The 27,814-nt window shown below is 34.7% G+C and overlaps 2 protein-coding genes and 1 pseudogene across 3 annotated transcripts; all 3 read right to left on the reverse strand.

Annotated features, from left to right (window-relative positions):
• Nucleotides 1-4,911, reverse strand: part of LOC21395447 — an 8,450-nt pseudogene extending 3,539 nt beyond the window's left edge.
• Nucleotides 4,912-5,682: 771 nt separating this feature from the next.
• On the reverse strand, nucleotides 5,683-7,427 carry LOC112090612 (ankyrin repeat-containing protein NPR4-like). The gene is made up of 2 exons (XM_024162325.1): nucleotides 7,000-7,427; nucleotides 5,683-6,487 (listed from the first exon to the last, which is right to left on the reverse strand). Exons 1-2 carry the CDS (start codon nucleotides 7,369-7,371, stop codon nucleotides 5,867-5,869), a joined length of 993 nt encoding a protein of 330 aa, XP_024018093.1. The 5' UTR covers nucleotides 7,372-7,427; the 3' UTR covers nucleotides 5,683-5,866.
• A 599-nt stretch (nucleotides 7,428-8,026) lies between these two features.
• On the reverse strand, nucleotides 8,027-22,147 carry LOC21395448. 2 transcript variants are annotated; one of them, XM_024162326.1, is made up of 8 exons: nucleotides 22,095-22,147; nucleotides 21,882-21,990; nucleotides 20,972-21,475; nucleotides 20,587-20,742; nucleotides 20,306-20,407; nucleotides 19,982-20,032; nucleotides 12,387-12,820; nucleotides 8,027-8,831 (listed from the first exon to the last, which is right to left on the reverse strand). In XM_024162326.1, the coding sequence occupies exons 2-8, from the start codon at nucleotides 21,955-21,957 to the stop codon at nucleotides 8,211-8,213; spliced, it is 1,944 nt and encodes a 647-aa protein (XP_024018094.1). In that variant the 5' UTR covers nucleotides 21,958-21,990; nucleotides 22,095-22,147; the 3' UTR covers nucleotides 8,027-8,210. The 2 variants fall into 2 exon arrangements, with proteins under 2 accessions (XP_024018094.1, XP_024018095.1); XM_024162327.1 differs by having other exon boundaries at nucleotides 22,091-22,140.
• Between the last annotated feature and the right edge of the window lie 5,667 nt (nucleotides 22,148-27,814).

Raw genomic sequence — 27,814 nt, forward strand, 5'->3', positions numbered from 1 at the left:
TTTTTTCATGCATGGCCGGCCAAGTGGAGGAAGGGAGAGAAAAAAATCTCACCTACCCCATTGTACTCTTGTCCACTTTCTTAAGTTTCCCTTAGAAACTGATAAAAATTATACTGACTATAAGAGAGTAACTTAGCTAACAGGAATTCGTTTCCATTTCTGACGGTTCCTTTTTCTACTGCTTATTTACAGTTAAATGTTAAATCCTTGACTGCTTTGGATATCACATTAAATTCTTATTCGCGTAATATCTTGAACTGTTTACAGTCTTGAAATTAATTCTAGACTAAACAAATTCTAAATTTAACTTTCCTGCGTTAATTTTCAGAAATGACGTTGTTTCTGACGGTGTCAACTCCTTAGCTCACATTGTACCCTTCTACTATAGGTATCTATCTTGTGACTTTAACCTAGCTGTCTGGCAATTAAGGATTTTCTCTTTTTTTAAAAATATCAGTGCGTTTTTTTTTACGCTGCTAACATCATGCTATGTTTGGAGATTCTTGAAATTAAGATTCTTAAACTATACTTGTACTGAAAATTATTCCGCCTTAAAGTACGGCAAGAATTTATCGATCGAATTTACTTGATCGAAAACATGAACTTAACATGAAATCTGCTACAGAATTTAGGAATACATATATTGATTCCATAAATCCTTCAGTCACATAATATTTTCTAGGAAAATCCTTGGCTTAAATAAATAAATTGTATTATTTAAAGTCTGGAATTTTCTCAGTCATTACAAAAACAGGGTGGAGAGGCCTATTATCATCTTTGTTGGCAAGGATTTGAGGAAATCTTCTTCTGCATAACGTGATGTGAGGATTCCTAGGAACATTAAAACTGATGTTGTTGACGCAAACAGTGAGATTGCATCTGATATAAAGAAAACCTTGAACAATTTTTTGTTCCTGAATATAGGAAAGCCTATATTTTGATCGTTACCACCAGGAACTGTGAATGCCGCAGCAAATGTGATGGTAACAATTAGAGCCCCCACAACAGTACAAGAACCTGATGTGTCCTTCATCCATTTTTCTCCTGCAATTACCAAATCCTTGTGGTTTGCCGTAAACAGTTCTGTGCTCGCAGATTGTTCCTGTCTTTAAATAGGTGTTGCGCAGGTGTTACGATTGACCCAACCTCCTTCATTAAAAAAACAGACCATTTAGAGGGAAAGAATTTAAGAGTTTTAACATTTTTAAGTTCTAGAATTTAAAACTTTACATTTTAACCTTAACTACTTGACAAAGATGTATAAACAACAATAATTAAACTTTCCCAATACAAAACTAAAGTCGAAGAAAATTATCCAATAGTCCAGTCACTTTTTGCAATATGCGAAGAAGTTCAAGGGGTACGAATTATGCCAATGTTTTTGAGAACTTTAAAAGTAGCAACTCCTATTTTATCCAATCAGTAAGGGCCGTTGGCTAATTAGTTGGTCAACTCCTATTTTGTAAATCTCACAGTCCAATACAGTCTTTGATCGAAAAAGGGGAAGGATTTAGCATGACTTTGAAATTTGAAGGCTATACAAATCTGGTATAATAATCTAAAAATCCAAGGTATGAGAAAAAGCTTTCGAATTTTATCATTATATTTGAATTATAGTTTATATAATTAGGTGCTTGGTTTTATGTCATACAATGTTACCTTGAACCATTGTAGTTCTCTCTGCATTTGTAGAGCTGCGCCTCCTGGGATGAGATTGAGTATTTTTGAAGATGGTATTGATGCTGCCTTGTGTAACATGGTATTTTCAGTGCCAGGAAAATAAGAGATTGCTATTACTTGTTTGTTAGGGAGACCATGCATAAGGCTCAAAACTTCCGCTTGGCGAAGTTCAATAGCAAGCACAAACACGTCTCTGGCTAGATCAGAAGTCCACACAAGTTCTGGATTCGCTCTTGATATCTTCTTAATAAACTCGACATTTCCATTGCTGACAGCTTCCTTGATAGCGTCATGGACTCTAGCTTTGTTTATTTGATTCTCGTCTGAAGTAGTTTCTATTGCTTTGTACATGATACTCAAGAGTTCAAGGTATTGAACATGGGCCAACTTTGTTTTGTGTATATGCTTGACATCTGTATTAATAACAAACAATGGAAACAATTACTTATACCAGCCAGCTAGTTTTGAAATATGGACAAACTTAAATGCAAGGTGAAAAGAGAAAAACAGAGACCTTTTATCTTATAATATGTTTAATTTAGATACTGAATAAGCATGGTTAATTTCAACACTTACAGTGTGTTTGGTATGCATAAAAATTGGAAGGAAAGAAAATGTTAAAAGGATTTTGGGATGGAAATTGAGAAGTTAGCTTATTTGGTAGAAAGGAAATTGGGAAGGAAAGGAAAATTGAATGGAAATTTTTATCGGCGGGTCCCACCATATTCAATCTCTCTAAAAGTGGGTGGATTTTAGGAAGAAAAATATAGATAACTACACAAATGAAGTCAAATTACTGAGATGTCCTCATTTTTCATCTAAAATTGTCCTCATTTGGGTAAAAAAGTAATTACACCAATAATAATTTTTTCATCCCTTTAGTTTCAATTCCAATACCAGACAAGGGGAGGTAGATTCATTTTCTTTCTTTCTTATCATAGCAAACAAGTCAAGAAAAAATCAAAATCTTTTCTATCCTTCTAATTTTCTATGCATTATAGTTTTCCTTTCCCTCTTATTTTCTTTCCTTCTTACCAAACAGAGTGTTATAGTCTTATATCACCAGCTGGCTATGAAATAACATGTGTATATTTGAAAAACAGACCGAGAACAACAGAGGGTATTTACAAAAATGATCTAAGGGACTTACCTAAAAGCTGGAGAAGCTTTGAAGGAATTCGTGCCAATAGACCCACCAGCGCTGCGAAGGATATAATTATTCGGCATTAGTCATCATCAGGCTTTGTGTGTATATGATATAAGAAAAATATCCAATAATTCATAACTATGTATACGTAAACTATAACAATATAAATAAAATAGATCAAAATGAAATTAAGTAACATTTGTAACATTTCTCAGTAATAAAATTATACTTCTTATAAATTTTGACAAATTTTCATGAATTCAGTTAAAGAATCACTTTTACTTTATAATATAATTGAATAGAAACGTATATTCTCAATATTTCTCCGTACATATATTAAATTCAAATTATCACTTTTGCTAAGACAAGATTTGTTCACTGAACATCTATATATATATATAATTATTATTATTCTACACATATCATTTAATCAAATAAAAGTAAAGATGCACATCTCAATGCTCTAGTTATTGATTATTGAAGCTCTTAAATCCTTGAGAATATATAACCTTTTTTTTTTATTTTTTAAAAAGATAGTTAAATAAAGTTTAAAATGAGAGTGAAAAAAAAGAATGGCGGTTAGTTTTTTATTTAAAAAAGAATCTTTTTTTCATTTTTATATCCTATATATTTTGAGGTTTTTTTTTTTAAATGATATCTTGTATTTTAAAATATATCATATTTATACCTTTACATTTCAAGTTCAATACTTACCTTTTTTTTTTTTTTTTTTTGTGTCAAAAGTCATCTTAAAGTCATTAGCCTTAATTACCTGCCTTAATTGGAGTAAAGTCATTTTCATCCATTTGGCTATTTTCTCTATTCTGGACATCTATAGAAATTTGATTGGCCGCATGACTGGCAGTGTTTATACCTGTCACCACTGAAACGGAAGTAACTGAGAATAAATTACATGATTATTTTATCTTTGCAACAGCTAGAGAAATAAAGTTTATCAATTTTCTCGATTAATTTTTGCAAGCCAAGATGCCAAGGTCATGTTTTCCTGCAGTAAATCTTTGCACTATATAGCTAGGGAAAGGAACTTTATTAACAAGAAATTAAAGAAGATTATTAAAGAACTAATACATACCTATAAAATGTTAATTACGAGAAACAATTGGATACTCACAGTCATATATCCATCGTTGCCAAAACCCTAACTGGCTTCTACCAGCAAAGACGGATTTGGTTATAGTTCGTCCTAATGCCCACACGGGGGATCTGTTAAGAGAATCCAGAATAATTGCGAGACCTGGCGAACGCTCGAGCAAATGGATGGGGATATCTGTAGTGTTATATAATATTAATATGAATATATATAAAAGAGTTCACAGATTTTACAGAACTGATTATTAAAAAAAAATACATGCATACATATACATATATATATATATATATATATATATATATAAAGAAAAACAAAGGAAAGAAAAAGGAAAGAGCAATAGACTTCGTTTCAAAAACCTTAGTACTGCACGTTTATATGAGCGAGAATAGTCCAAGGTCATATACACTACGTTTTCTGACAGAACCATTTGACTATCCAGCCATATATATTTGTTTTATGTTGAATCCTTACCAAAATGATTTCGGTATATACATTCGCTGATGAGGAAAGAGCCTGTCTTGCCATTATCTCGCAATTTTAGATCTTCTTCTGGTGTTTCTGTATAAAGATAACGAGCCATTTCGTGAAAGTTTAAACGGACAGCAATGATAACTGGAATTTCAGAACTTCTACGCTCAATGCTAAGTAGTTTCTTGTTCTTTCTAATCAAGCATTTGGTGATGGAAATGTTTCCAATTTCTATGGCAGCTGCGAGAACTGTGAAACCATCCTTCCGTCGCGTCAGCAGGTCTTCTTCAGTCATTAATTGCACCAACTCCTCCACAATGTGCAAATGTCCATCACTCACTGCGACGTGAAGTGGAGTCTTGCCCGAAATATTGATTCTCGCTCTCACTGCATCAGGATGTTGGTGAAGATACGTCTTAGCGGTCTCCCAATTACCATGTCTGACAGCGTCAAACAGGAGCCGATGCTGTCTAAAGTTTGTGATCTCTTGATCACTCCCTGCCATTTCAATTTTTCAGCTATTATGCAAATATAGCTAGAGAAGGGTTAATCCCAAATTTGACCTCGTAAAATAGGATTTGTCTCACTTTCCTCTCTACAACATAAAATGGCACAAAATAGGGGTTTTGATAACATTGTTACATATGTACTTTTTCTCTTCTGAATGTTGCATATATACTTAACTTCAAGAAAGGGAATCAAATGTAACTATCCCTTGTACCTTGCCCCTTTTCTGTCCCGCGAATGAGAGACCTTACCACATCAGAAAATTCTTTTACAACTTAATGAGTAAAGGAATCTATCCGTTTCTCTTATCTTGTTGTTTCTTCTCCTATTTGTTGAAATTCTTGGTTAGCTAAGCAAGAGATTCAATCAAATCTTCCTTGTCATTTGACTTGTCATCTTCGAGTCTTCAGCTTTAAGGGAGATATGCTTTTCTCCTTTATATTTTCCTTCAAATTCATCTCGATTAAGGTTGTAAAAGAGCCCATCATTTTGGATATAACACCCCCTGAAACTAATGTTGTTTCATACATGCCTTTTAAACTGTTATCACTTTTGTTAAGACAAGATTTGTCCCCAGTACTATATTTTCTTTTTCTAGGCAGTTTCATAAATCTTATGTGTTGTTTTCAACGTCACATGATTTACTCTTATTCGCTCTTTGAATAGAAAAAGACATTATTCGGTCGGATTTCTTTTCACCCTGAATTGTATCTTTAGATACTCTCTCTTCCATCCAAAAAAAAAAAAAAAGACAAGGTTGACCAATGAAAGAAGTACTTGAAAAGAACTGTACTTCAATACGTCCAGAAATAAAATCCAGTCATACATATTTGATTTCCGAATACATCCACTCAAATTCGGTTGATAACTTGACAATTCAGTAATTGTCTCTAGAATCTGGAGTACCAAGAATACATCACACACACACATGTATATAAATACAAACCTTCATCTTATTGGCGTTTGCTATCTAACCAAGGTTTAATGTTCCTCTTAAAAATACTTGGTCCATAAGTAGACATGAAGATATCAACTAACAGATGAAACTGTATCCTTATAAATGAGGCAATCGGAACACTTGCAAGTAAGCAGACGAGAAGAACAATCCATGTCTCTGGAAGCATAACGGAAACTGCAGCACAAAATGCTATCATCATGGTTGCTATTGAGAAAAATAGGGTGGAGAGGCCTATTATCATCTTTGTTGGCAAGGATTTCAAGAAATCTTCTTCTGCATAACGTGATGTGAGGATTCCTAGGAACATTAAAACTGATGTTGTTGACGCAAACAGTGAGATTGCATCTGATATAAAGAAAACCTTGAACAATTGTTTGTTCCTGAATATAGGAAAGCCCATATTTTGATCGTTACCACCAGGAACTGTGAATGCCGCAGCAAATGTGATGGTAACAATTAGAGCACCCAAAACAGAACAAGAACCTGATGTGTCCTTCATCCATTTTTCTCCTGCAATTACCAAATCCTTGTGGTTTTCTGTAAACAGTTGTTCTGGTCGAAGAAAGTCCTTGTTTGTAAATATGTGTTGCGCAGGTGTTACGATTGACCCAACCTCCTTCATTACAAAAGCATACCACTTTAAGGAAAGAATTTAAGAGTCTTTTAACATTTTTAAGTTTTAAGAATTTAGAACTTTTCATTTTAACCTTAACTACTTGACAAAGATGTATAAACAACAATAATTAAACTTTCCCAATACAAAACTAAAGTCGAAGAAAATTATCCAATAGTCCAGTCACTTTTTGCAATATGCGAAGAAGTTCAAGGGGTACGAATTATGCCAATGTTTTTGAGAACTTTAAAAGTAGCAACTCCTATTTTATCCAATCAGTAAGGGCCGTTGGCTAATTAGTTGGTCAACTCCTATTTTGTAAATCTCACAGTCCAATACAGTCTTTGATCGAAAAAGGGGAAGGATTTAGCATGACTTTGAAATTTGAAGGCTATACAAATCTGGTATAATAATCTAAAAATCCAAGGTATGAGAAAAAGCTTTCGAATTTTATCATTATATTTGAATTATAGTTTATATAATTAGGTGCTTGGTTTTATGTCATACAATGTTACCTTGAACCATTGTAGTTCTCTCTGCATTTGTAGAGCTGCGCCTCCTGGGATGAGATTGAGTATTTTTGAAGATGGTATTGATGCTGCCTTGTGTAACATGGTATTTTCAGTGCCAGGAAAATAAGAGATTGCTATTACTTGTTTGTTAGGGAGACCATGCATAAGGCTCAAAACTTCCGCTTGGCGAAGTTCAATAGCAAGCACAAACACGTCTCTGGCTAGATCAGAAGTCCACACAAGTTCTGGATTCGCTCTTGATATCTTCTTAATAAACTCGACATTTCCATTGCTGACAGCTTCCTTGATAGCGTCATGGACTCTAGCTTTGTTTATTTGATTCTCGTCTGAAGTAGTTTCTATTGCTTTGTACATGATACTCAAGAGTTCAAGGTATTGAACATGGGCCAACTTTGTTTTGTGTATATGCTTGACATCTGTATTAATAACAAACAATGGAAACAATTACTTATACCAGCCAGCTAGTTTTGAAATATGGACAAACTTAAATGCAAGGTGAAAAGAGAAAAACAGAGACCTTTTATCTTATAATATGTTTAATTTAGATACTGAATAAGCATGGTTAATTTCAACACTTACAGTGTGTTTGGTATGCATAAAAATTGGAAGGAAAGAAAATGTTAAAAGGATTTTGGGATGGAAATTGAGAAGTTAGCTTATTTGGTAGAAAGGAAATTGGGAAGGAAAGGAAAATTGAATGGAAATTTTTATCGGCGGGTCCCACCATATTCAATCTCTCTAAAAGTGGGTGGATTTTAGGAAGAAAAATATAGATAACTACACAAATGAAGTCAAATTACTGAGATGTCCTCATTTTTCATCTAAAATTGTCCTCATTTGGGTAAAAAAGTAATTACACCAATAATAATTTTTTCATCCCTTTAGTTTCAATTCCAATACCAGACAAGGGGAGGTAGATTCATTTTCTTTCTTTCTTATCATAGCAAACAAGTCAAGAAAAAATCAAAATCTTTTCTATAAAAAAAAAAAGACAAGGTTGACCAATGAAAGAAGTACTTGAAAAGAACTGTACTTCAATACGTCCAGAAATAAAATCCAGTCATACATATTTGATTTCCGAATACATCCACTCAAATTCGGTTGATAACTTGACAATTCAGTAATTGTCTCTAGAATCTGGAGTACCAAGAATACATCACACACACACATGTATATAAATACAAACCTTCATCTTATTGGCGTTTGCTATCTAACCAAGGTTTAATGTTCCTCTTAAAAATACTTGGTCCATAAGTAGACATGAAGATATCAACTAACAGATGAAACTGTATCCTTATAAATGAGGCAATCGGAACACTTGCAAGTAAGCAGACGAGAAGAACAATCCATGTCTCTGGAAGCATAACGGAAACTGCAGCACAAAATGCTATCATCATGGTTGCTATTGAGAAAAACAGGGTGGAGAGGCCTATTATCATCTTTGTTGGCAAGGATTTCAAGAAATCTTCTTCTGCATAACGTGATGTGAGGATTCCTAGGAACATTAAAACTGATGTTGTTGACGCAAACAGTGAGATTGCATCTGATATAAAGAAAACCTTGAACAATTGTTTGTTCCTGAATATAGGAAAGCCCATATTTTGATCGTTACCACCAGGAACTGTGAATGCCGCAGCAAATGTGATGGTAACAATTAGAGCACCCACAACAGAACAAGAACTTGATGTGTCCTTCATCCATTTTTCTCCTGCGATTACCAAATCCTTGTGGTTTTCTGTAAACAGTTGTTCTGGTCGAAGAAAGTCCTTGTTTGTAAATATGTGTTGCGCAGGTGTTACGATTGACCCAACCTCCTTCATTACAAAAGCATACCACTTTAAGGAAAGAATTTAAGAGTCTTTTAACATTTTTAAGTTTTAAGAATTTAGAACTTTTCATTTTAACCTTAACTACTTGACAAAGATGTGTAAACAACGGCGATTAAATTTTCCCAATAAAAAACTAAGATAAATTAGTTGAAGAAAATTTGCCAAGTCCTATCACTTATTTACTAAAAAATTGCAAAATGTTAAAAAGTTCAAGGGTACGAATAATTCCAATACTTTTGAGAACTTTAATAATAGTAACTCCCATTTTACCTTGTGAGTAAGAACTGTTATAGGGACAGTTTAGTTTTTCAATGGTGGTCTGATATTGGAGTAGGATTAATTTTGTGCCCAGCTTGTAAGATTTTATTATAAAAACTTACAGATCATACCATTGAGAAACTAATTTAACGGTTAAAACGACATGTCCGAAGATTAAATAGCAGTTCTTATCACAAGAATTCCAAGTAGTCTTTTAGAGCGTAAAATATTGAAATGAACGTGTTTTTTACTTGTTTCTTTCATCTTTTTAACACGTTGTTAAAATTGTCATTTTTTTCCTTCCATTTCCTACTAAAGATATGTATTTGGTGTGCCGCACTTTATTGAATTTTATCGTTCTATTGGAATTCTATTTGTACAATTAAGTATATATTTGGTTTTCTATCATTTTCAGATTTTATATTATATTCAATTTTTTTAGTGTATGACATTCCAAAAGGACCTAAGACCTTTTTACTTGTTTCTTTCATCTTTTTAACACAAGTTTAAAATTGTCATTTCCTTCCTATTCTATATTCACTAAAGACACGTGTTTGGTGTGCCATATTTTTTTGAATTGGTTATTTTTCGTCCTCGACTCAAATTAGCAAAACAAACGAATAATATACATGCACCACAAATATTTAAAAACCTGCAAATAAATTTTTTTTAATGAAATTTAACAGCAAAAATACTTACATACAAAGAAAATTCTAAATAAAAAAAACCTAATTTCAAAGAAAAGAAATCTCTAAAGATTATAAAAGTACTCCAATTTCAGTGGTCAAGGTGTGGTGGCGAATATGGTGGCACAATGATCACGACAACCGAGGATGTATGGGCATGGTTGTGAGGATCGCGAAGGCGGCGTGTTTTGGAAATATTAGCAGGTGTGATCATGAGTGTAGAAGAGATGAGATTTTGGAGAAAAATTTTAAGTATTGAGAGGGAGATTTAGAGAGAGAGAGAGAGAGAGAGAGTTAGGGTGTTAAGAAGAGAGAGAGAACACTTAAGATTGGGGGGAGAGGAAAAAAACTTAGAGTTGGTGAGAGTGTGCTCGAAGTTATAGAAGAGATATAAAAAACATTAAAAATTTTTAGAAAATGAATTAGCAGAAGAGGTCTGCTTTGTTTTTTAAAGTTTTTGGCATTTAGATGATGGTATTCTGAGATCCGTCATATAATATGTGTATAGATTTTTAAAATACGAAAGTCTTCGTGGCACGTGTTTTTAACGATAAATTTTTTGTAAAATATCGTTAAATCGGTGTCGTCTAATCTCTGATATGTTGTAGTGATCTTTATACCCTTTATTTTAGGATTATCAAAAAATTATACCTTCTATTTTAGACTATTTTAAATTTCTACCTTCAAATTGTAAAATTTAAGCACCTCTATATTTAAAAAAAAAAGAAAGAATAAGGAAAAAAAAAAGAATAAGGATAAAAAGAGTTAAGAAAAAGGTTAAATTAAAAAATGTGGAGGACATTTTAGTAAATTTTATTGACCAAAAAGGGAGGGATTTATCAGAACTTTGAGATGTGAAAGCTTTATAAATTGCGTACATTTCAAAATATGATGTAAAATTATTTAATCTAAATATACATAAAATAGTCAAAGAGGTAACTTTTTTTTGTTTTTTGTCACGGGTCAATCTCTAATTTTTTTCCTTCATATTTTATCTTTATTTTTGTTTTTACTTTTTTATTCTTTCACCTTTATTTTCTTGCTTTTTTTTTTTTGCGCTAAAAACTCCTATACAATAAATTTTTAGTTTTAATTTTTTTGTCTTCTTTTCTTTTTCCTATTGTGTTTTTTTTTTTTTATTTTCTCCTCATATTCTTTGACAGTTCTTTTTTTTCGCAATACCCTCTTTAAAAAACTATTTTTCACACTTTCTTTTAATTAAAATATTACTTTTAAATATCTCTGTACTTAAGTTTATTTTTCTTTTTTTAGTTAAAAACTTTTATATAATTTTAATTCTTTTTCGATGTGATGTTTTGAAATATCTTTCTTGTTTAAGTTGGAAGTCACTTGTTTTAACAAGGGATCAAACTCATAATGTTATTCTCCCCATACTAACTCAACTAGTCTATAATCTCTAGCATACAATTTTTTACTATTTTTCTTTTCTTTCTTTTCCATTGTTTTTCTTTTTGGTTATTTCTCAAGTGCTCTATGTGCTTAGGCATTTTGACTCTTTTATAACATGTTTTTCTAAACACGTTTTTTCCTTAATTTATTTGCGTTAAAATAATTGCTTATTTATTAATCTTATTTTTTCAGAAGCTCCTCTACAGTTTAATTCTTTTTTCTATCTCTAATCTCTATCTTTAATATTTAATCTGTAATTTCTATCTTTAATAGCTAATCGCAAACATAAATAAAAAAGACTGGAGGTTTTTCCTTCTCACAGAAGAGGAGGCCAACACGTGGCTCGTCTCTTTTTTTTCTTGACTTTTATTCTTTTTCTTTTTTTAAAATTGTTTTCCCTATTAGCTTTTTGAATTTTTCTCAAGTGCTCTACGCTACTAAACATTTTAACTTTTTTCAACATGTTTTTTTTTTTTTCAAAATCTAATAATACATAAAAGAGCTAAGATCTTCAATAGTACTTTTCCTTAGGATTGCCACGTGGTAGCTCTTTCTTCTCCCTTTTTTTCACTCTTTGCTTTTTTATCTTTATTTTTTTGTTCTTTAAATATTTTATTTTTTTAATGTTATCTTACAATCTAATTTTTTATCTGTTCTTTTAAAAAATAATTCTTTGTACCACTTTACTCTTACGAAAGCAATATCTTAAAGTTTAATTTTTTACATGTGTTTTTCGAAATATATATATTTTTTCATCACTGTACTCTTATGAAAATTATTTCTTTTGCATATGTTTCTATTTTATCTTTTTATCAACGGTAAAATGAATTTTTTTCAAATGTGTCACTACTTAATTATTTTATTTTATGTGTAATATCTATCATATCAATAGTCATATTTGTCTAATTTCTAATTAACATATGTATATGTGTGTCAATCTTTTTTCTTTTTCTTATACAAAAGCTCTTTTCTATAGTAGACCTTTGTCCATGTGTCAATCTCTCTTATCTCTATTATTTTTATTTTTTTATTTTATTTTCCTTTTTATCTATATATACATATATCTGTATCTATATATCTACGATCTACCACTCAAATAAAGAAATTGCGGCACTGTTCTTTTTTCATTATATATATACATAAATCCTACTCAATAAGTATTTGCGTAGGAAGTGAAAAATGGTACCTTGAACCATTGTAGTTCCCTCTGCATTTGTAGAGCTGCGCCTCCTGGGATGAGATTGAGTATTTTCGAAGACGGTATTGATGCTGCCTTGTGTAACAAGTTATCGCGAGTGTCCGGATCATAATAGCATGCTATCAGTTGTTTATCAGGGAGGCCATGTATAAGGCTAAAAACTTCCGCTTGACGATGTTCAATAGCTAACATAAACACGTATCTTGCTACACTTGTACTCCACATAAGTTCTGGATTCGCTTTTGTTATGTTAATAATAAACTCCACATTTCCGCGGTGGATTGCTTCCCCGATAGCGCTAAGGACTCCAACATTGTTTATTTGATTTCCATCACAACTAGTTTCTATTGCTTTGCGCATGATACTCAAGAGTTGAAGGTATTGAACATGGGCCAACTTTTTTTCGTATATATCCTTGACATCTGTATTAATAACAAATAATGGAAACAACTTATTATACCAGGCAGCTAGTTTTGAAATGACAAACTTAAATTCAACGGAAAAGAAAAAAAAAAAAGAGAGAGCGCTTTTATAAAGAACCTTTAACAATTAATAAATGGATAAATTGAACTAACCATTGAAACCACACTATAAGGAAATGGACCAACGTTTAATACTTGTGGAAGTAAATAGCCCACTGACCAATTTTTAGCCGTGGATTCGAGTTTTCAATTCGAGTTAAGATATGAAATTTTTTAAAAGCTTTTAACTGTAACAGAAAAAGTTAAATGTGACATTTTTTGATAGATTTTAACTGTATAAACTTAAAACTGAAAACTCAACCCGATAAAATAAAACGAGGTATAGAAATTAGTAAAGTTTTTTCGGTTTTAAATACTTTATTTTTCCAAATTTATCCTTTTCCATTTTTTTCTCTTTCTTTTCAATTTTCTCTCCTTTCTTTCTCTTCTGTGCGTCCCCTCCCTCCTGCCAACTCTCTCTCCTTCTCCAACGATCTACTCTCTCTCAAACAGACGATGTCCTACAGATTTCTTTAGCAAAGATCGTTGATCTTTGCAAGCCAAGATATCGCCATCATTACGGTCTTACTAGCTTAGCCTTGCAATGAGAAACCTAACGGCGGCCATCGCAGTCAAGTTCGGCCGTTCATGAGCTTTACCATTCTTTTCTGACGGCGGTGGCTGTACAAAATCAGTGTTTCAGTGTGGATTTTTTTTAAATCAAAATGTTTCAGTGTTGAAACATGTTGACTGTAAAATTTAGTTAACTAAAGATTAACTCTCCAGAAATACTCGCAGACGTCTATCACGGATTAATCAAAGATTATAGTTATAAGAAATAAAGAACACATAAATTTATAGTAGTTTGGCAAGAATTCTCCGCCTACGTCCACTTGTGGATGCACTAATATTTTGTTGATTACAATCTTTCAGAGTAGTAGAATAGTGCGTAAAAAACTTAATGGAAGAAGCATGCTCTATTTATAGACCCTTTACATATTAGAGATCTCATTTCCATTTCTCAAGGAGATCATCCCCTTCCCCCTAAATCTTGGGATCTGACAGCTGTACTTCCACGATTTCAGCTACCAAATCGGGACAATCACCTTCATTGGTTATCTAATTTCTTGACCCAAATCGGGGTAGTTGCTGCAGTATATCTTTTCCTGAGATGACGGGATTTAGTTGAGATTTGACCGGGTTGCTCTCTCGACGGTGCGAACTTCACGGCTCAGGCGGAGTTCTCGACGCATATCCTCCAGTTGCTCGACGCTCTCATGGTCTTGAGGGCATCCTTTGTACGACCATTTCCTCGACGTCAGCGACCATCTCTCGACTGGGAATGTCTCGGCGCTTGGCAGCCACAGAAACGGTCGATTTCTCAACCATGGCTCATCACTTCAATTGTCGAAACGCGTGTTCGCACTCCTCTGTCCATTGGAATGGCTTGCTTCCTTTCAGGGTATCAAAGAACGATATACACTTATCTATAGATTTTGAGATAAATCTGTTGAGCGAAGCTATACAACCCGTTAATTTTTGGACCTCTTTTAGTTTTCTTGGCGATTTCATGTCGAGGAATGCATGTATCTTCTCTGGGTTGGCCTCAATTCCTTGACTGCTCACCATTAAACCTAAGAATTTCCCTGACTTGGCCCTAAACGCGCATTTGAGGGGATTCAACTTCAGTCTGTACATTCATAAGATGTCAAACATCCTCTTGATGTGCCCCACATGGTCCTCAGACTTCTTACTTCTCACTAGCATATCATCGATGTATACCTTCATCATTTTTCCTATCTGATCTGCAAACATCTTGTTGACCAGACGCTGATTGAGGCCAAAGGGCATGACCTTATAGCAATACAGGCATCTATCAGTGATGAACGCTGTGTTCTCCTCATCACGGGGGAACATTGGTATCTGGTTGTAGCCAGATATGTGTCCATAAAGCTTCAGAGCTCGTGCCCCGCTGTGGCGTCGACCAGCTGATCAATTCCTGGGAGCGAAAAGTTATCTTTGGGACATGCTTTGTTTATGTCGCTGAAGTCGACACAATTCCGCCACCTTCCATTAGGCTTTAGTACCAGCACAGGATTGGAAATCCACTCAGGATATAGGACTTCCGAGATAAAGTTATTTTTTATCAATTTGTCAACCTACCCCCGTAGAGCTTTATACCTCTCGGCATTCATTGGTTGACGCTTTTACCTCTTGGGATAATACTTCTCATCTATGTTGAGCATATGGCTCATTACATCCGATCTTATCCCCTCCATGTCATCATGAGTCCAAGTAAACACATCGAGGTTGCTTCTGAAGAATTTTATCAGTCATTCCCGGCTCTGTTCCTCAAGTTCTGAGCCTATTCTCAGCTTTCTTATCAACTCATTCTCATCAATAGGGACCTCGATCAATTCCTCGACCAGTCCCGTCCCTGTCTCGTCGCCTGGGAGTCTCGGATCTAGATCAAATTCCTCTGCCCCGGCCATCACTATCCTCATCTCCCTTCTCGCCTGTCTCGGCTCAACGTAGTGGCATACCATCTCCGAATACCTAAGCCTAGACTCATATTAGTTTCGTCTTACTTTTCCAATCCCGTTGGGGGTTAAAAACTTCATCATCTGATGATAGATTGACGTTATGGCTTTCAGAGCTCTCAGCGTTGGCCGCTCGATGACTGTATTATACTGGTCACCTCCATTCACCACCAAAAATTTAACATAATGATCAAGGTGTGTGGTCGGTCACCAATCGTCATCGGTAGTTCTCTTATCCCCTCAGGGATGACACAATCCCCAGAGAAGCCGTACAAGGGTTGTGTATTACTCTGCAGTCTCGTTCGGGGGAACCCCATCTTGTTGAGGCAGTCGGCATACAGAATGTCTATCGAACTGTCGTTGTCAACCAGGTTGTGGCAAACCGTGTGGTTACCGATCATGGCTTCAACAATGAGAGTATCATTCTAGGAGAAATGCACACCGTTAGCGTCTGCCTCTGAGAAGGTTATTTCGGCCTTTTCATATCTCGCCGCCTTTATTTCTCGACCGGATATACTCATTATTCTCCGGTTAAACTTTTCCTTCGCTTCCCTAACGTACTCCTTTTGTGTGCGACGCGAAGTACTTCTGATATATGGCCCTCCAAAGATTATTCTTATCATGCCAACATGTTTGAGCGGATTATCCTACCTTTGATCTTCCCGTCGGTCGTTGTTTCGCCGATTGTTGTTGCTCCGTCGATTGGCCTGGTATTCATTGAGCCTCCCTTCTCAGATCAACCTTTCGACTTCGTCCCTCGGATCAAAGCATTCAACGGTCGTAAGTCTGCTTTCACTGTGAAACCTACAACGCTTACTCTGATTTCCTCGCACTGGGTCAGATTTGAGCGGTGGCGGCCGACGTAATATCTGGAGGTGACTTATCTCGTGATAAACATCCTCAATCCCCATGGTTAATAGGGTGTAGGGGTCATATTTTTATGGCTTAGACCGCTTGGTATCCCCCTGTCCTGCCGAGGTGTTGTTGCCCCTGTTGTTCGAGGCTGGATTATACTTTTGCTCCGCTTGCACCTAAGGATTACCTCGGCGCTTCTTACTGTTGTTCTGGTTGCTTAGCTGCCTTGCTTCCTTTTTTACGGGGACCACCACCTTACTTTTTAAGACCTTTTTGGCCTCCTCTGTATTAATGCATCCCTATGCTTTTGTCAAGAATTCTTGGTAGGTCTGTGGCCGCCTCCGGTCGAGGTCTGGGATGTAGAGGATGTCCTTCTTCATACTCGACATGGCCTCCATCAAAGCCACCTCGTCAGAGATACCCTCGGTGCCAGCCACATGTTCTCCGAATCGGGCTATCCAATCTTTCAGGGACTCATTCGGCCCCTGGTAAACCCTTGAAAGGTTTTGCTTCGATAGGATGTACTTTTTGACACTTATGAACTGAGTCAGGAATGCATTCTTCGATAGTATGGTTTCAGGGACTTGAACCACCTTCTTGCGGAGTCAGAAAGATGGTTTCTAAACGCCCGACACATGACCTCCTCATGATACCTATGAAGGACCATGTGCCCTGTTAGACTTCCAGGTGGTCGTTTGGATTACTCCTTTCATTATATAAGGGAATGGGGGTGGCTTATACTTATCGGGTAGCGACACCTGAATGATGTTCTTTGTGAACGGGTGGTTGTGAGACGTGTATATTTTGGCGTCGATGTTTACAGCCTCGGCCACCTTTCTAACAACTTGCTCAAAGTTGTTTAGCCGACTCCCTATCTGTTTTTTTAGTTTGGCCATCTTTTCAGCCAGAACCTTATTCTTGGCCGTGAGCTCTTCCTCCTTGGCCTGCTGCATATCTCGAACGCATCAAGTGTTCAACTGCTCTCTTAGGTCTCCACCACGTACGAACGAATATTCCACCAGAACAACGTTTCTCCGACATCTGTTTTCTTGTGGTCGGGGAGGCACCTCTCTGTTATTCACTGTCTGAGCTGCAGTCCTTTCTTGGGCTATTTGCCTGGGAGCCCGTTGTCTGCTCCCCAAAGACCTATTCGACTTGGCTGGACAGGGGTTATTGTTAGCCCCACTGTCACCGACCCCCTCAGCGCCACCACGTTGGTCGCCAATCACTTGGTTCCCGACAGCGGCGTTCACTAGGTTCATCGGCGCATCCTCCAGCTATGACATCAAATTTGGCCTTTGATCCCGTTCAGCGAGGGCTATAGCCATCCTTTCTACGGCCATAACGAGTGTTTTGACCTGTCTTTGAAGCAGGTCTAGGCAATCTGGGGGGTTTCCAACGGCCGATGGGTTCGCCCTATGATTAGGTTGTAGTCCCGTCAGTTCCTGGTTGCCGTTGGGTGGATTCGTTGGATTCCTCCCTCCAATGGTAAGATTCTGGCCTTCCTGACTTTTCTGATTGGTCGTCATGCTGCGAGTCTTTCTCGGAGGCATATTCACTGCTTTTTGCTGGATTTGATTTTTGGGTTTGGGGCCCTCCTTCTAGCACCAATTGTTAACGATAAAATTTAGTCAACTAAATATTAACTCTCCAGGAACACTCACAAACATCTGTCACGGATTAATCAAATATTATAGTTATAGGAAATAAATAACACATAAATTTATAGTAGTTTGGCAAGAATTCTCCGCCTACGTCCACTTGTGGATGCACTAATATTTTGTTGATTACAATCTTTCAGAGTTGTATAATAGTGCGTGAAAAAGTTAACAGAAGAATCATGCTCTATTTGTAGGCGTTTTACATATTAGGGATCTCCTTTCCATTTCTCAATGAGATCATCCCCTTCCCCCTAAATCTTGGGATCTGGCAGCTGTACTTCCACGATTTCAGCTAAGGCTATAAGAAATCACCCCGAACCTGACGAACCCAGCCGAGCCGAGCCGACCCTACTCGAAAATCACGGGTTTCCAATTTTTTATTTAATTTTTAGTTTTAATTATGCCTAACCCGCACTGCACAGGTAGGGGCGCGGGGTGGGGTTACATGAACCCGAGGTAACCCTACCCGGCCGAACATGTTCAAAGTAAGTAAAACAATGTCCAACACTTCAAATTCTTACTTTCATAAGTTTATGGACTTTATGTTTTTAAACTGTTAACTTATTTATGTTTTGGATTCACGGTTTGTGTAAAAAATGCTTGTATACCATAGTTGTTGAATTAGGACATTCTTTATTTATATTGGAAGTGTTTGATTTCAAAGTGAGTGTTTTAATTGTTCACATTGCATTTAGACCCCCTCTTGAAGGAAGGACATGTTCTGTTTGATAATGATTTCTTCTATAACAAGCACAGATTAATTGACTAAAAATTGATTAAAATTGATGAAGTCATAGATTAAAATTAGTTTTCACCAACCCGAGTAACCCGACCCTATATGAGGTCACCCAAAAGGTTGCGGGTTTGTAGACTTAAGAGAGTGTCACGGCCTAAAATTTTCTCAACCCGCACTGGTCGGGTAGGCTCAATTTTTCGGCTCAACCCTACCCTACCCGGCCGATTTACACCCGTAATTTCAACTACCAAATCGGGACAATCACCTTCATTGGTTATCTAATTTCCTGACCCAAATCGGGGTAGTTGCTGCAGTATATCTTTTCCTGAGATGACGGGATTTAGTTGAGATTTGACTGAGTTGCTCTCTCGACGGTGCAAAGTTCACAGCTCAGGCGGAGTTCTCGACGCAAATCCTCCACCGACTCAACACTCTCGTCGTCTTGAGGGCACCTTTTGTACGACCATTTCCTCGGCGTCAGTGACCATCTCTCGACTGGAAATGTCTCGATGCTTGGCAGCCAAAGCAATGGTCCATTTCTCAACCGTGGCATAACAAAACATTTTTCAAAAAGTTTCATATTCAGTGCCATGGTTTTTGGCGTTGAAAAAGTTCACAATTTTGTGAACTTTTTGTTATTTATGTATGGTTTTTAGGCGCCTTGGGAGGGGGGAAGATATGCGGGTGCTATTCGAAGAGAGAGAATATGAGAAGGGAGAGAGAGAGGTGTCAGGTGTTCAAATGTTCAAAAGTAGTATCCAGATATAGGGACACTTTTGTAATTTAATCAATTGGTAAATCTAGATATACACTCAGTTGGTCTATTTACTATGGGTTCGTTTAGTACGATAGTTTAAATTAAAGTATTCTAATTTTAATTTTGGAATCAGAATTATAATTCATAATTTTGAGTCCAAATCATAGTTCTAAAATCAGAACCAAAATTACGGGTTTGAACCACCTAAAATAAAAAAAGGGTGGTTTTAGAATCATAGGTGATTCTGATTTAAAACATCACATCAAGGTTTAAACATTGAATCAGAACCATCCAAACCAAACACTGAATCTATGTCAGTCAAATCTAGACTACTTTTTTCTTTTTGTAAACAAACATTAATTTGAACTAAAATCATAATTCCAGTTCTAAAACCCTTATACCAAAAGTGCTCTAGCTATTTTTAAGTATTGATCTATTAATTTTTATTATCCTATTAACTTCGTCTATTTCCCTCCTTTTTTCCTTATATATATATATATATGTGTGTGTGTGTGTGTGTATATAGATATTTGAAAAAGAGACTAAGAATAACAAAGAGAACTAGTGAGTTACCTAAAAATTGGAGAAGATTTGATGGCATTCGTGCCAATAGACCCACCAGTACTGCGGAGAATATAATTATTCGACATTAATCATCACTAAGCTTTGTGTGTATATTATATATTTAAATCCAATAATTCATGACTATGCGTACGTAAAGTATAACAATATACATAAAATAGATTAAAATGAAATTAAAGAAAAAATTGCAATATTTCTTAGTTATAAACTTATACTTCTTATAAATTTTAGACGAATTTTCATGAATTCAGTTAAAAAAATCACTTACTCCTTACCTTTTTTTTGGTCAAAAATCATCTTATTAGCCTTAATTACCTGACCTAATTGGAGTCAAGTCATTTTTATCCATTTGGCTATCTTCCAGATTCTGGACATCCATAGAAATTTGATTAGCTGCATCACTGCCAATGTTTATGCCTGTCACCAAAGAAACAGAGGCAACTGAGAATGAGTTGCATGATTAGTTTATGCAAAGCCAAGTTGCCAAGGTCATGATTTCCTGCAGTCAATTTTTGCAATAGATAGAGAACGGAAGTTTGTTAACAAGAAATTAAAGAAGATTGTTAAAGAATTAAGAGAAACAAGTGGATACTCACCATCATATACCCATCGTTGCCAAAATCTTAACTGGCTTCTAGTAGCAAAGACGGATTTGGTTGCAGAACTTGCTAATGACAGCACGGGGAGTCTGTCAAAATTATCCACAGTAATTGCCAGACCTGGGCAACGCCCGAGCAAATGGATGGGGATATCTGTAGTGGTATAGGATTTCAATACGAATTTACAAAAACACATTATAGAAGAAAATAAAGGAGAGAAAAAGGAAAGAGCAATAAATTTCGTTTCAAAAACCTGGTACTGTACGGTTATATGAGTGAGCATAGTCTAAGGTCAGATGCTAGCTAGTTAACCATATACACTACGTTTTCTCAAAAAACCACAGACTATCCAACAATATTTGTTTATTCGTTGAACACTTACCAAATTGTTTTCGGTATATGCATTCAGAAATGAGGGAAGAGCTTATCATGCCATTCTCTGGCAACGTTAGATCTTCTCCTGGTGTTTCAGAATAAAGATAACGCGCCATTTCTTGAAAGCCTAAGGTGACAGCAACGCTGATTGGAATGTCAGGATAAGTAGGAAAAATGCGAACTAGTTTCTTGTTCTCTCTAATCAAGTATTTAACGATGGAAATGTTTCCGATTACTATGGCAAATGTAAGAACTGTGAAACCATCCTTCTGTCGCATCATTAGGTCTTCTTCAGTCAATAATTGCACCAACTCCTTCACAATGTGCAAATGTCCAGCACTCACTGCGACGTGAAGTAGAGTATTGCCCGAAACATCGATTCTCGCTCTCACTGCATCAGGATGTTGGTCAAGATTCGTCTTAGCCATCTCCCAATTACCATGTCTGCCAGCGTCGAAGAGTGGCCTGTGCCGTTCAAAGTCGACTTCATTTGCAATCTTGTCATCACTCCCTGCCATTTCCATTTTCAGCTAAATAATTTCTACCATTAGATGAATTATATGAACATGTAAAGAAATCGAGCATAATGTATCTACCGCCAGTGTTTTTTTTTTTTTTTTTTTTTTTAAAATACGGTATGGGATCTATAGCTCGTACTTTGTTCAAAAAATGAAACCATTGTAGTTTAAACCTAGTAGACATACGCACACATTCATACTCCCAACCACTTGAGCTATAAGCCTATGCTAATCGATATTTATTATGCATTTTTTGGGAATAATTTAGCAACATAATTTGGATAAAAGAACATCCTTAATAATTTAGGACTACCCAGATGGGGGGATTTAAAGAATACAACGTTTTCATCGTTTGCACTTTCCTTTTTCACATTCACAGGGAGTCAGGGTGAGATATACCTGGAGGCTTGTTTGCCTTTTCATTCATCTTTTCCAAGCCTGATTCTTTTTCTGTAATTGGATTTCCAGATTCCATTGTAATAGATCACTGAATCAAGTGCGCACCAAACTTCAACATAATTTGTCAGGTGATAAAGAATTTTAATTAGCACACAACGATAGCACTCAATAGCTAATTAGTTAATATATCGAAACAAAAAAGTATTTACCCACGTTGATGATCAAGAAGCAGCAGCAGCAGGTGAAGCCACACTACAAGAATGCAGATCTAAATCAGTTTATAGAGGTTGGATAGCAATAATAAGTGTTATGGAAAAAGCAACTGTCTAAATTAAAGCGTACGTACAGAGGTTGGTAAACAAGTTGTTAGTATATTTATTATTTTTACTGTTTTAAACCGTTCCCTTCTATTATGGGCATGTCTACTGTACGGGTGCTAATTGCCCCTACTCGGTAGGGAGCAATCCAATGGCTGGCTTTGTATGGATTGCATGTGGGCCCCAGTCATTTAAATTAAGATAGTACGTGCTTAAGCACCTAATCCCTTCTCTCTCAAAAAATTCTTCTCTCTTTTATTTAATTTAATTAAAAACAAAAAATAAAAGCATCACTTAGCACGGCAAACCAGACGACAAAGCCACCCTCGACGGTGACGAAGAAGAAAAAAAATTTCCAAACTTTAGGTCACGTTCTTTTTTGCAGATTTTTTTTAAAAGTTTTTAACTATACAACAGAAAAATGAAATATGACATTTTCTAAAAAAAATTTAACTATAAAAACTTAAAAATAACGAGGCCTTAAATTCATTTCCAATGACTCACTCATCTTCACTTCCATCTCTCATGTATTTCATTACGAGCTTGCTTATGTTATAGCTCACAACGAGAGGAAAAGAACATGGCAGAATTATTCTCCATTGAAGTTTGTTGCAGAAGAATATCAGGGGAGTATTTAACTAGCCATTGATATCTGTAAGACCCACTGAAAGAGCAGGGACAAGAGAAATTATTTATGGGTTCTTTATTGCGGTAGCTTCCAACCGGGAATGACGCCAAGAAAGGGGAAGATTACAATAACAGATTAGACTCAAGGGTGTTTGTTTGTTTGCCAGAGAAAAGCAATGAAAATTGGGGGACTAAAATCGAAATTCTATCAAGTGAAATCATTTTATATGAAAGGTTCCAAATCACTCTACTCTAGAACAAGATCATTGAAAAAAAGAAAAGAAAAAAAAAAAAAACAAACACCACCTTGTCAGTGGCAGCCAATTCGTTGAATCTCTAGGTCTCGGGGACGACGTCGGAGGTTTTGACGGAGGAGTTCCTCAGCTCTGAGATTTCTAGTCGTCAAGTAATGGTGGTTTGTGCCGGCGCCGTCGTCGGTGAGACTACCGACGAAAGAGACGGCTTGCGTTGGGGAGGAGCAAGATGGAAGCTAGATGGAATTTTTTACTTGGAGGAAGGATTTAGGCCCGTTTAGCTCATTAATTTGAGTTAAAATATGACTTTACGTGATAATTTTTTATTGTAATAAAAAAATTAAATGTGATTATTTTTGAGAACTTTTTACCGTAATAAAACTCGAATTATAAACTTAAATCAGTAAAATGAACGGGACCTTAATTTGATATTGTAGGTTTGTGGTCATTATTTCTTTTCCTACGGGTAGATTTTTAATCTAAAGGTGCTTATAATTTACCTATCTAATAGAAAGATTGAAACTGAAACTGAATAAAATTTTAATAATTAACTGTGTGACATTTAAAAAGTCAAGATTAAATTGAGATTGAAACTAAACTTTAAGAACCATTTATGAAATTAGAGACCATTTATAAAAGTATAAATAGTGTTATATTATCATTTTATTAATTTTTTAAAATGTACCAAGTATTTTAAATTAGGATACATAATTTTGAAACCAAATAAACTCTTTTAAAAATACAAGCATATTAAAACAGGGTACAAAGTTATAGTCATTTATGAAAGTAAACTATTATTTTATTTAATTCTAGTAAATAGATTATTTATCTATTAAACTTGCTATTGCTACAACTATTTTAAAATCTTGCTATTTACTTACTGTAGTTTCTAGAAATATTAATTACTAAAATTTTCGTAACATAACCTCTAAATCTTGAGTGTCTCTTAGAGCATTTTCGATGGAACTCTCTAAATTTTAGTTAAATTCTAGTTAAAATGACTAAAAAGTTATTTTAACTAACAATTTTTTAGTGAGTAACTATAATCATACTCTCTATTTTAGCTAAACAAAAATTATTTTAATATTTTTTTGAGTTTAAAATATTAATTTTTTAAAACTTTTACTTTATGTTAAAACTAAGAATAAAATAAGAAAAAGAGTAAATAGCTAATTACTTCTTACTAGCTATATTTAGAGCAACTCCGACCATACTAGTTATTTCATGTTTTTAGCTAAAATGGTTAATAATTTAGCTAGATTTAGTTTTTCTCAACTCCAACTATCAACTAAATGGTTAGCTATTTTGGAGAATCTATTTCCCACTAACTAAATATAACTAACAAGAAGTGGCTAACAATTTATTTTTTTATAATATTTTATTCTTTCAAATCATTGTAAATGCAAAAATTCTTTCTAAATGCAATAAAGTTATTTATATTTTTAAACTCAATAAATATTAAAATAATCTATACTTAGTTAAAATAGAGAGTACAGTTGGAGTGTACCACCCAAATAGTGCTAGCTAAAATGTCTTTCTAGCCATTTTAGCTAAAATTTAAATTAAATTTAGAAATTTTCCGTAGAGATGTGATGAGTGAGTTTTACTCGCTCATTTGGTATCGTTTTATACTTAATATCTAGTTGGTTTCGAGGTTTTTGTTAGTTTTTATGTGTGTTTTCGTTCTTTGTTTGAAGGATAGGTGGAAGTCTATGATTTGGAAGGTTTTGGACAAATTTCGGTGGAAAAAGACAGAAATCATAGCGCTTAGGTGCCAATCTGTAGTGCCTTGGCACTGAGTTATACAGAATCAGCAATTTAGGCAGAACTAGTGGCGCTTTGGCGCCTGTTTGTAGCGCCGCGGCGCTGAAATCCGGCAGAAATTGTGCACTGGGCAGAATGGACAGCGCTTAGGCGCCCATTATAGCACCGCAGCGCCTAGGAGTTTGACACAACAGTGCCGCAGCGCTGGAAACTCAGCGCCGCAGCGCTACGACGCGAGAAATTACGCGTTTTGAAGGCCAATCGTGAGAAAACTTACCCGTTTTGACCCTAATGCTCCGAAACATATAAATAGATATTCTAGGGCAATTAGAGGGGACTTTTAGACTATGGAATGACGGCTGGCTTTTGAGAGAAGATTCAAGAGAAGAAAAGGAGAATTGGGACGAAGAAGAAGAACGGCTCAAATCCGGAGACGGGGATGCTTCAATTCAACTCCAAACTAGTTCTTTTCTTTCCTTTCCAATGATTAAGACTTTGTTTAGGAATTTATTATGTTTAGAGATGAACTAATTCCTTTTTCTAGGGCTACGATGTAGCCGGATTATGAATGTTCGAATTCTCAATCTTCTTTTTAAGTAATTGATGTTTAATCCATATATGCTGAGTATTTGAATTTATTCTTAATGCTTGTGATTGTTTGGCCAACTATTACACTATTTTGTATTTGATTTGAGACTGAGAGGTGATAATTGAATAAGCTCTTAATTGAAATACCATGAGTTGTTCATAGGATAGAGATATCTATGATGCTTGTGCAGTTCTTTTGAATTTCTTACACTTAATGATTTTCAACAGGTTTAGAAGTCTGACAGAGATGTAGATTTTGCTTGTTGGATTAATATTATCGTTGCTTGAGAAAGAATAATAATTGCTTTAGAGAAATTGCTGTCGGTATAGGATTGAATGTTAATTTTCTTGAATTATGAGAATTTGAACATGATTAATTTGGTGAAATCGGAAACCCTAGAATCTTAATCTATTGAATTTTCATCCATTGCTTAGCATTGTTTAATTTATTTAATTGTTTTAGTTTTACTTTACTTAATTTTATAAACTCTCTTTTCAAGTATTCAAATAAAATTAGAGTTAATATAATGTCGGTAATTAGTAAACAACAATCCTCGTGGGACGATATTCTTATTCACTATTATATTACTTGATTGCGATAGCGTATACTTGCGTTACGATTTTTCACAACAAGATGCTCTTAGTTAGTGGAAAATACTTTAGCCAAAATAGTTAACCATTTAACTAATGGTTAGAGTAAAAAAAAAAAAAGCTAAAAAAAAGCTAAATTATTAATTATTTTAATTAAAAATATAAAATAACTAGTGGCTCTTAAAGAGCTAGCATTCATATTTATACCCCTTAAATTAACAAGTTAAATATCAGCAATGTATATTTTAGCGAAAATAGTACCTTGTTGGTCTGAAAATTAATCTACAAAATCACCATTGGTAATCTACCAAATGCCGGCAGAAGGCAGTCTTTGGTCCCTCATGTCGAACCATATATAACCCCTAAATTAAAAAAAAAAAATGTCAAAAAATACACTTAAATTAATGGATAAATGAGAAGTTATACGATATTTACTCCCTAACCTAAGAAAATAGTGTCAGTTAATCAGTATACTAAATAAATGATTGAAATCATTAAATATCAACAGTTTAGGCCATATTCAGAATCATTTTTTTAAACAAGTTTTTCAATGAAAATGATTTTTTTTAATAAAACAGATTAGAATGATTTTCTGTTTTTAAATTGATGTCAGCTTATTATTTATAAATAAAGAATCTAAATTGTTGTCAGCTTATTATTTATAAATAAAGAATTTCCTTTTTCAATTTTTTTGATACAAATCTTTTCCTTGATTTGAAAAATTGTTACTTTCGAAACTAGAATCAAGATTGAGGCTGGGATTGGGTTGGAACTGAGGTCGAGGTAAACATTCTAGTCAAAGTGGGGCCGAAAGAAAAATGTTTTAGAACGAGATTTTTAAGCTACACATATTTGACGCTTTCTATCTATTTATTCAGATAAGGACTAACTTTGGAACATACGTCTTCCCATATTTAATTTTTTCCATTTATTTATTTAATTGAGAAATTAATTTTGGCAAATGACTTTTTCAGTTCAATAACTAAGGATGAAAATTTCACCGAAGTAGGTATCGAAATTTCAAATTTTTTTCCACTAAAAAATCGTTTTCAGCAAAATGTCAGAAAATATAAATAAATAAAAAATCAGTAAATATCGATATTGTTAAGCATATATTATAATTTGGATAAAATGTTGAGAAATTTCGGAAAATTTTCAGTAAAATTTCAGCGCAAGAAATTGAGAAGCTTTATCTCTAAACAACACAACATCATAAAATCTAAATAAAAAAGAAAAAGAAAGAAAAAACGACAACGACATTCAAAACTCCCCAGAGAGCTTTTTTATTTTTTATTGAAACTGAAAATCAGCTCATAACTCAAGCATAAACGAAACTAATCTTTTTTTTTTTTTTTAACAAAATTCTTAAAACGTAAGAGTTATTTGAATTTAACAAAAAAAATGAAAAGGAAGAAATGTGTCACTGTATCACTAATGTCTTTGATGATAATAGTCTATTGTATTTTCAGATTCTTCATAACAATATTTCCCATTCTTTAAATTGTGTTATTGTATTTTGTGTTATTGTTATTTTGTCTTTGTCTTAGTTTCTTTCTTCTTTGGTGATTGTGATTGTATTTTGATTATGTGCTAATAAAAGCTCACTTTAGACCTTAATATTCAATCCGTACATCTTTATTCTATTGACACTACAAGAAAAAGGTCATTTGCGACAACTCAATGTCGTCGCAAATAGGTCATTTATCGTCGCAAATACAGCATTTTCAATGACATGTCGTCGCAAATTAGTCGTCACGAAAAACTCGTAGCAAATAATATATTTGAGACGACA

Source organism: Morus notabilis, unplaced genomic scaffold (genome assembly GCF_000414095.1).
Source record: "Morus notabilis unplaced genomic scaffold, ASM41409v2 Scaffold1082, whole genome shotgun sequence".
Classification (NCBI taxonomy): domain Eukaryota; kingdom Viridiplantae; phylum Streptophyta; class Magnoliopsida; order Rosales; family Moraceae; genus Morus; species Morus notabilis.

What these genes read in the sequence shown, in the direction of transcription:
- LOC112090612 (XM_024162325.1), bottom strand. Translation starts at nt 7,371, where the DNA reads ATGTACAAAGCAATAGAAACTACTTCAGACGAGAATCAAATAAACAAA. An exon ending in GAGAACTACAATGGTTCAAG is followed by an intron (nt 6,488 to 6,999) that starts GTAACATTGTAT and finishes TTTGTAATGAAG; the next exon opens with GAGGTTGGGTCAATCGTAAC.
- LOC21395448 (XM_024162326.1), bottom strand. Translation starts at nt 21,957, where the DNA reads ATGGAATCTGGAAATCCAATTACAGAAAAAGAATCAGGCTTGGAAAAG. An exon ending in CTTGACTCCAATTAGGTCAG is followed by an intron (nt 20,033 to 20,305) that starts GTAATTAAGGCT and finishes TATTCTCCGCAG; the next exon opens with TACTGGTGGGTCTATTGGCA. An exon ending in AAATCTTCTCCAATTTTTAG is followed by an intron (nt 12,821 to 19,981) that starts GTAACTCACTAG and finishes TTATTAATACAG; the next exon opens with ATGTCAAGGATATATACGAA.